Here is a 9,128-nt window from a genome sequence, read left to right as displayed (position 1 = left end):
TTATTAGTTGGTTGTGGTTTTGCAAACTCCTTTTATTTTTGGAACTCTTTCAAGTGCCCAACTCTTTGAATCTGTATGCTAGTGATATCTCCCTTGTTGATTCAGTAAAACCAAGAGCATTGCTCCCATAAATAATATAATGCATGTATAGCTCATATTATGAAGGATTTTTGTCCATGTATAGTATATGTGAAAGTTGGAACAAGATTTTTAGTGCTTGCAGGAACACCTAATAATTTATGAACGACTATCTTTGAACAGTTCATTAGCTAACAAAGCGAAAATAATGTAAGACTTACACTATATGACAAGTGAAATTATCAAAGTACTCCTAAACTCGTAAATAACACAAGATTATTCGCGCTATTAATTTAGACCGACTCAATATAGAGAATTCATATCACTATGACGAAATATTTTTTTTCCTCTTTGGATTCCTTAGTTCCCTATCAAGTGGAGCTAGCCAGCTAGGGCATTGCTTCAAGCCTTCAACATTTGTTGCATCGTAATTGAGAATCTAATTGCTTAAATTACACACATAGAATCACAGTAATCATGCAATAATGAAGCTAACAATTTTTTTTTTTTTTTGAAAAAAAAACCAATGACCACATCAAACGGCTTAAAAAGCACCCTCTCACATTCTACGAGTCAGACCATAAAGCATTTGTCAAAAAGAAAGCCCGTACTAAAAAAAATTCACCCATCATCATCACCATTCATCATCATCCATCATACATCATCATTCATCCACCATTTTCTGGGTTCTCTTAATTAGTACATATAATATAACTTTGATTATTCTTGTTGAGTATTTGCTTAACTAATTTTGTCTTGGTCGGATAATTTAGACCCACATTTACCAACATTAATCTAGTCTAGTCTCCCAAATTTCAACTGATCAACATTGACTTAGCAGCAAAAGCAGAGTAAGAGAGAGAAAGTTAGAGAGAGAAAGAGGTGAAGAGATGGGTTTACTGAGTCACAAGGTGGAGAGGGAAGAGATTAAATCAGGGGATCATATCTACACTTGGAGGGCTGTCTTTACTTACTCTCATCATGGTACTCTTTTCTCTCATCAATCTTTTGATTTTTAGTGCTTAATTCTATATAAAGTATGTAATTTTTGGCTCATTTTTAGTGCAGTAATTATGGGTTTAGGTCATTTTTTTGATTATCCTCTTATTTTTCTTGCATTGTTTGATTTGTTACTATGAAAGAAATCATGTTTTTGTTTATAATATTATAGTATTATCTGAATTTTTATTTACTTTTTTTATATGGGATTTGGCTAATTTGCCTTAATTGTAAGAAAGTTGGATTCTTTCATTGAGGTATGCATTCTTTACAATGGGGTAAAATATGAATATCTGAGGAAAATGATATTTGGAAGAAAAGAATCAGGCAAATTTTTTTGTGAGAATTTGTCCAAAGTATCAAGTTAGTGGGTTGTTCTTACTTATCATTGATGGCTGTGACTTGTGAGATTGGAGAAGGGAGTGATATTGAAGTGTGATTTGTTGTATTGGGAATTCAGAAAGCAGCAAAAAGTTTATATGATGTGATATATGAGTGGGCCTATTGCCTTGTTGAATTAGTCATTTTAGAGGATAGATATTTTGGGGTTGATTATATTATTTTCAAAGTTGAAGTTAATTGATTTGGAGATAATTGGATATGTTTGAAACTTTAGTGGAATTATGTGTGAGTATGCTACATTCTTGGGCTTATTCTTGTAGGACACCATGAAGCAATTAAGTTATTTTGTTGATATCTGTTGGTCCATTAAGTGGCTTTGGAAGGATGATGTGCTTATCATGTTTGCAACAATTTTTGGACGATGCTGAAGCTGAATCAGACTAGACTCACTCTATAAAGAGATATGTTAGAGGAAAAATATGCGGAAAACGAGTAGTGCAAAGTGCATTACTATAAGATCGTGTGATCATATCATTCTTGTCATCACATAATCAACTTTAGCAAGGTGGTTTATGCTCTTAGCATTATATCCTTATAGGACAAATTTAATGGTTAACAACGAACACCTGTCCTTCACTTAGCACTTTCGCTTGTGATATGGTTTTGTGATCTATCTATTCTAGAAGATAGCTATGTTTTTTCTTGGGAATGTTTTTTTTTTAAAAGAAAGTTTGGAACTATTGAGTATTCATAAGAGAAGCCATCTGATATGATAGAAGATCAAAAGAAGGCAATTAATGCCAAATACACCATTTTGTAGAAAAAAAGGCTTGAGCATAAAGTATTTATACACCACGAAATACGGAAAATGAGTAGTGCAAAGTGCATTACTATAAGATCGTGTGATCACATCATTCTTGTCACCATATAATCAACTTTAGACAGTTGGTTTATGCTCTGAGCATTATATCCTTATAGGACACATTTTAAAGGTCAACAATGAACACCTGTCCCTCACTTAGCACTTTCGCCTGTGATTTGGTTTTGTGATCTATCTATTCTAGAAAGATAGCTATCTTTTTTCTTTTGGGAATGTATATTTTTCTTAAAGAAAGTTTGGAACTAGTGAATATTCATATGAGAAGCCATCTGATATGATAGAAGATCAAAAGAAGGCAATTAATGCCAAATATACCATTTTGTAGAATAAAAGGCTTGAGCATAAAGCATCTGTAGTCCTATACACCCCCTTAAACCTGAGAAGGACATAGAGATATCTTTTATATAGGATATGGGAAAGATATCATGCATCTGGCTATTAGAACATGGTTATGGGATATAACATAACACAATGGAGGATAGGAAGACAATTTCTACTTTCTATGCGTTCTTTAACATTGATTCATAATCTGGGATAGGGGATCTTGTTGACATGCTGGGCTCTTGCCAGTCTTTCTGATGATGTGAATGTAGAAAGGGAGAGGGGGGGGGGGTATCTTCTCAATGCTGAATGCTTTAATTGCTGTTAATTGATTCCGTATTTCATCTTTTCCGGATCCTTCTGCTTCTGTTTTCTGTCTTTCCATTTTCCTTTTTCGCAGTTCACAGTTGGGTTGAGGTCAGGTAGGGGATCTGTCTACAAACTATCTGTGCTTTTTATTTTTGGTGCAAATGATCGAGTACATATATTCTGTAGCCTGTAGAAGAATGAATGGGATGATTTTGCAAGGAGGATTCTCCATGTAGAAGTCGTTTTTATTAATTATCAACTCTTCCCTAAACACATTCTTGAAAGAGGTTCACACTAGCGCTTTGAAGGGATCTCATGGATCAATTATGGGACCTCACTAGCTTGCTGGGCATGCTGGATTCTTGGCATTTTCTCTAATAATTTGGGTTAAACATCTTGTCAGATCTTTGTTTGGTCGTCACTTCCCTTCTATTTATGTACTCAACAACAAGCAGCCAACTTGCCATTAATTTGTCAATTATTAGTAGATATTGGAAGACCAAATTCTGTTGGGTGAAAGGTTTTTATTGACTGTTTGCTCCTTATGGTACTGATACTAATAGAAGGGTACACAATCTGTAGGCTAATATGAGGCCTAGTGAAGAACAAGTAGGATTATAAGGTGTAAAGAAATAAATTGTTGATGAAATGGGTTGTATGGAGTAATTTTCTCTTTTTCTTTGCTAACACTTTAAGGGACTTTCTGAGCACTGATATGTTGCTATTGTGGATATGCTTTTCTTTAGGATACAGTCAAATCATTACGATAAGGGTTAATACTTTCTCCTGCAAAAACTAAATCAGAGGGGAACCAAAAGTCAAAGGGATTGCCGTTTCTCTTCATCATTCAATGCTTTATGTTTTAACTTTTAAATGAAGGGATTTCATCTAATTCCTACGTATGAATTCACAGTCAAAGTATTCATTCCTTCACATAAAACTATGCGCAAGAGCAACATTTAGGAGTTCTTTTGCCTTTTTTTTTTTATAAAAGAAAATTATTTATATCCGATTTAGTAAGACGAAATTTTAAGATTGAGTAGTTCATGGCTTGGGGAGGGTCATATTTTGTTCTAACGTCTGTGGTGTTTCAGGAGGCCAAAGTAAGACGAATTAGAATTTAGACATAAAACCTAATAGAAACTATGCTTGGATTATGAGAATAAGGCAACCTTGGCACCAATAATGGTTTTACAGTGGATGTACAATGACAATATTGATGATTTCCTTATAACTACGAAACTTAGGCTTAGTTTCAGGAAAAATAAGTTGAAATTAAGGCCAATAAGTTTAGATAAGCTGCAGACTAGGGCCAATATGTTCTAGTAGGGAACAATCAGTTGACATAAGGACTAATATGCTCAAATCAAGTCAGATGAGCGCTTTTCAACGGAAAAGAATGAAGCCTAATTTGCCCTTAGTATAACTTTTTACTCCTGATCAGAACTATTTAGCCTGTAATTGAACTATAGTTATCTTACTTATAGCTGTGGAGTCAATATGGTAGGCTTTATCTCTACTTATTGGCCATTATATGAATTTATAAGAGATGAGAACTTATCTGCTCTCATATGAGCTTATCTGAACTTTACGAAACCTCTCTTATCTGAACTTGATCTCTTGAAATTACAACTCTTATGTTGAACAGAATGAGGCCTTAGTTTGTATTTATGCTTTGTTCTTTTCACCTTAGAAAACAAAATTTAGAAATATCAAGTGCAAATAAGCTCATATAAGGGGCTAATTAAGCTCAACTCAAATCTAAATGCTAAAATCAGTCCAGAGCTTTCCATTAAGTTTATATAAGAATTGATTTGAGGTGAACAAAAATCAATATGTTTAGCCTACTATTTTACCTTATAACGAGGCATTTCGAGTTTCCGCATAATTTTACTTTTTAATATACTTCCTCTGTTTTTCAATACTTGCAATGTTGGAATGTGCACAAGGACCAACGAGATGAAAGGGTTTAAAAAGAAGCCCCATGTGCTAGGAGAGAGAGAGAGAGAATATATATTGGACAAAATGTCAATGTTGCAAGGTAATAGAGAACTTCCTAAAATAGGAAATGTTGCAAGTATTAAAACCGGAGGAAGTATATGTATTTACAAGTATACAATGTATATCTTGTTGGATCAAAGCAATTATGATACATTTATCGCATGCTTTATACTGGTAAAACTTTCTATGTGAGTGTAATACTCTTGCATATATTCTTAATTCATGTGTTTGTTGAGAACATGCACTCTGTTACTGCTCCTATGCTCTTTTCATTGGCCAAAATTGTTGGCCAACTCCCTCAAACAACAGAATGTTCTGACTACAACTTGTTTTCCATTATTGAAGGCATATTTGTTGGTGGAAGCAAAGTTGTTCACTTCACTCCTGACCGTAACCATAATCTGAGTGCGGAGGCTTCTGACAGTTCTGATCTTGTGAAGGGCATGTCTTCTTCATGTCCAACTTTTCCTGATTGTGGATTTAGGCAACCAAACAGTGGAGTTGTCCTCTCTTGTCTAGACTGTTTTCTTGGCAATGGATCACTCTACTTATTCGAATATGAAGTCACCCCATCTGCTTTCCTTGCCAAATTAAGGGGTGGAACGTGCACCACCGCCCAACCTGACCCGCCTGAAACTGTCATCCACCGGGCTATGCATCTTCTTCAGAATGGGTTTGGGAACTATGATGTATTCCAGAACAACTGTGAGGACTTTGCTTTGTATTGTAAAACTGGTCTATTGATAGTTGAAAATTTAGGGGTCGGAAGAAGTGGTCAGGCTTCTTCTGTCATCGGGGCCCCACTGGCTGCTCTTCTTTCTTCTCCTCTCAAGTTGCTGATGCCAAGTCCTGTGGGTGTAGCTACTGTGACAGCCGGAATGTACTGCATGAGTCGTTATGCTACAGATATTGGTGTCCGCAGTGATGTGATTAAGGTAGCGGTAGAGGACCTTGCTGTTAATCTTGGTTGGAATGGCTCCGAGGAAGAAGAAACTCCTGACGAGGGATCTTCAAGTGATCTGATTACCCTGTGACACATACATGATGTATCTGTGACACTCATTGAACCAAGTACATATCTTCTCATTAGAATTGACAAGTGTAGTATTGACTTCAGTCAATACATAAATAAATATTTTTTGCTCACGTTGATATCTATTACTTGAAACCTTGTAACTTGTAAGTGAATTGCCAATGAACGAAATCATGGAAGTTCATGCTTACTTTTGCATATGGTATTTTCCAAAGTAACCCTGTATTGCCAAAACCTCTCCCAAAGTGACCTTATTATATGAACTTTCAAACGAAGCTACGAATTGTAGCTGAACAAGAATAAAACTCATCTGTATCTATAATCTATATTGTGATCAATAAGTTGTAGTGTAACGGATGTTCTCGACATACAAAAGAGTGAAAAAAACGCGCGTTGCACCACATATATCAGATGGTCTTTACATGAAGTAACTAGCAAATATTCTTGGTCCATGGCTAAAGGTCAAAAGCTCAGACCTCTTCAATGGCCTTCATTGTTTCTTGACCTTGGTTTTTTGTTTGATTGTTCTCACTTGGTTGAATGTCTTGCAATTTTTTTTCTTTCTGTATCTTGAACTCGGCCATGTCTGCGAGTTTATCAACTTCTTGAACAACCTCTTCAACTCTGGCTACAATTTCGATCAATAACGTTGCCAGCATACCTAATGGCAAAACCTCCAACAGGGTTGCTTGATTTGGGTTCTCTATCTTCTCACCATTTTTGTCAATAGAGTTTTCAGGTGTTGACAATGGAAGAACAAACTCACAAGGAAGCGATTTTAGAGCATTTTGGAACTCTTCTACTTCAAAGATCATTTTGTCAACTGACAAATCAATATTGTATGATCTTTTCCTTGTCTTTATTGCTGTGGCTAATTCTCTTAACACCTCTGAACAGTAAAAACTTAATCTTGTGCATTTGTCATTGATATGCTTCTTCAATAATTCAGGTGCCTGTGTTTCATAGATGTGAAAGTTTAAATATTTCTGTGACTATATTTAACTTTGATCTTTACCCTTTAAGTCAAAAATCTTGATAGATTGTTTACCTGCATTTTGGAGTCTATGCAGCTGTTTAAATTATCAATGCAATAAGCACAGCTCCGTGTTGCGGCACCAATATTTAGGTATTGCTTCCATGGATAGCCGAAGTAGAAACGTCCATGCGCTGGCTCCCATATAGCAAGGTTTGCCTGATTCAGGAGGTACAAGTATTAAGTTTTCCTTTTATTTTAACTGCGAACGAAATCTAGATCATGCTCCCTCCGTCCCTTAATATTTCCTAGAAGGCTTTGTCATGCTTATTAAAGATAACTAATGTTACTATATTGGGGACTCACATGACATGCGGGTTCATTTTTATATATATTTTAAGTTAAAGTAGCTAATAGGAAAATAATATCGGGAATTTCAAAAATAGTTAACAAGAAGATAATTATGGGACAGACGGAGTTTTTAATTGTTGCGAGTCTGTGATCTAGTTACCATAGACTCTTCAGTTGTCTTTGAGTTCAGCACACACTTGTATCCTTGCAGCTTTTTGTTCAAAACTTCCTGTGGAATCTGTGCAGCTTCCTCAGTGCTGAAGTACTCAGCTATATAACCTGAGTGTGAAAATTGTGTGAGTTGTGAGACATATGACTCTATACCCCATAGTAACAAGCACATGCATATATTATTCATTTTGTGGTGTATAAATTACCTTCCAAGGAAATGGCAAGTTTTTCAAGGTTGCTAATGGTTTGATTGTGAAGTTTATCTCCTGCCCAAACAGGCCAGAACAGCATGCTTACGAGGATGCACAGGGATATTCCAATCGCAATTGTGCTTACCCTTTGCTGAGCCAGCATGACCAACTCATCTACCCGGTAGCCTGAGATCGAGACTAGGCTGAACGTGAGGATGAAAATCAAGGCACCATAATCAAATCGAGCCTTCACCGTTGGGATGAAACGAGTAAACGTGGCTACTGAAGCTGCATGCATGAAGTCGAGCTCATCACAATATGTAAGCACAAGCTCAAGCTCAAGCTCAAGTTTCTTGTAACAACTTTGATATATACAATCCTAAATCTCCTAAGATAGTATTACTTTAAGAATTTATAACAAAATCACGCATAGTTATTGCTTTATGTTTTCACCTTTAGTTACTTACATGCAGCCCTGAAGAGTTGCATATATAATTTTCCTTCTTTAAACGGAGTGTCTTAGAAGTACATGTACACTTGTGTAGACTGTGATCATAATACCAATGATCCGTAACAGGTGGTGTTTTTATTGTTTTTTCAAAATTATAGCTGTTGTCTACAATTATAAGCTATATTGGATTAATCAACTCACCAAAAATGAACACAGAAACTCCAAGGATAATAGGCTGGTATACTCTATCACAGTGACTTGCTACCCAATGAACCCCAACACCTAATGATCCTGCAATAGTTGTTGCAACAGCTCTGTTGATACTTTTGTATATAGTTGATCCTGCGATGAATACAGATATGCATAACATTAAGCTTATATATACTCTTGTTACAAATAACTCTGCTACATAATATAAAAACATGACATCTAGAGTACTTATAGTACACGAAAAAACTTACCTACTGTATATTCAGATACCACCACAACTGTCATAATTGCCCACATTGCATTTTTTCCAATACCATCATATAAAGGTCTCATATAATAGAGCAATGACACAACTGTAAGAGAAAGTCCAACTTTCAGACAATGAGTAAATCTTGTTGGCTCAGCCACACCTATATTCCAACAATCTATCAGAAATTTCCATGCTTTCATAATGATCAAACTCTGTACTTTCTGCCACACTCGTCCTGCTAACCCTCTTTCGGGCTCTAGAACCTTCGTTGTCCCGTTAGAAACATTGATCTTCCATTCTAAACTTCCGGACTTTCCTTCTCCGGCTGCCATTTTAGCTAGTAATTAAGTACTCAAGATAACTTAGTAGAAACAGAAAATTGTCCTACAATATTCTTATGGACTTTGAGTAACTCTTCTTATCATATATGATAATAGTTATCTAGCTTGTCATATACAAGTACAGACAATGGTACGTTCTAAAGAGGTAGTAGGTAGGTAAGATAAAGAGCGCTATTAGAAGGTTCTTCTGAGTGTTGGCTGAAGTACTACAAATGTGATGTATGAGA

At 35.8% G+C, this 9,128-nt stretch overlaps 2 protein-coding genes across 3 annotated transcripts; one reads left to right on the top strand and one right to left on the bottom strand.

Annotated features, from left to right (window-relative positions):
- The first annotated feature begins 646 nt into the window (after positions 1-646).
- Positions 647-6,181, top strand: LOC104907179 (hypothetical protein). 2 transcript variants are annotated; one of them, XM_010696103.4, is made up of 2 exons: positions 647-1,062; positions 5,276-6,181. In XM_010696103.4, the coding sequence occupies exons 1-2, from the start codon at positions 969-971 to the stop codon at positions 5,962-5,964; spliced, it is 783 nt and encodes a 260-aa protein (XP_010694405.1). In that variant the 5' UTR covers positions 647-968; the 3' UTR covers positions 5,965-6,181. The 2 variants fall into 2 exon arrangements, with proteins under 2 accessions (XP_010694405.1, XP_048489620.1); XM_048633663.2 differs by lacking the exon at positions 647-1,062 and adding an exon at positions 2,916-4,970.
- On the bottom strand, positions 6,079-9,128 carry LOC104907262 (aluminum-activated malate transporter 10). The gene is made up of 6 exons (XM_010696200.4): positions 8,562-9,128; positions 8,302-8,442; positions 7,665-7,937; positions 7,448-7,566; positions 7,012-7,155; positions 6,079-6,916 (listed from the first exon to the last, which is right to left on the bottom strand). The coding sequence occupies exons 1-6, from the start codon at positions 8,890-8,892 to the stop codon at positions 6,434-6,436; spliced, it is 1,491 nt and encodes a 496-aa protein (XP_010694502.2). The 5' UTR covers positions 8,893-9,128; the 3' UTR covers positions 6,079-6,433.

This window comes from Beta vulgaris, chromosome 1 (assembly GCF_026745355.1).
Source record: "Beta vulgaris subsp. vulgaris cultivar EL10 chromosome 1, EL10.2, whole genome shotgun sequence".
In the NCBI taxonomy this organism is placed as follows: Eukaryota; Viridiplantae; Streptophyta; class Magnoliopsida; order Caryophyllales; family Amaranthaceae; genus Beta; species Beta vulgaris.
This window is presented reverse-complemented; position numbering and strand designations above follow the sequence as displayed.

Coding starts and splice junctions, on each gene's coding strand:
- LOC104907262 (XM_010696200.4), bottom strand. CDS start 8,892: ATGGCAGCCGGAGAAGGAAAGTCCGGAAGTTTAGAATGGAAGATCAAT. Junction 7,938..8,301: donor AGTTTCTGTGTTCATTTTTG/GTGAGTTGATTA, acceptor TCATGCATGCAG/CTTCAGTAGCCACGTTTACT. Junction 7,156..7,447: donor AGACAACTGAAGAGTCTATG/GTAACTAGATCA, acceptor CTCCTGAATCAG/GCAAACCTTGCTATATGGGA.
- LOC104907179 (XM_048633663.2), top strand. CDS start 4,868: ATGTGCACAAGGACCAACGAGATGAAAGGGTTTAAAAAGAAGCCCCAT. Junction 4,971..5,275: donor CAAAATGTCAATGTTGCAAG/GTAATAGAGAAC, acceptor CCATTATTGAAG/GCATATTTGTTGGTGGAAGC.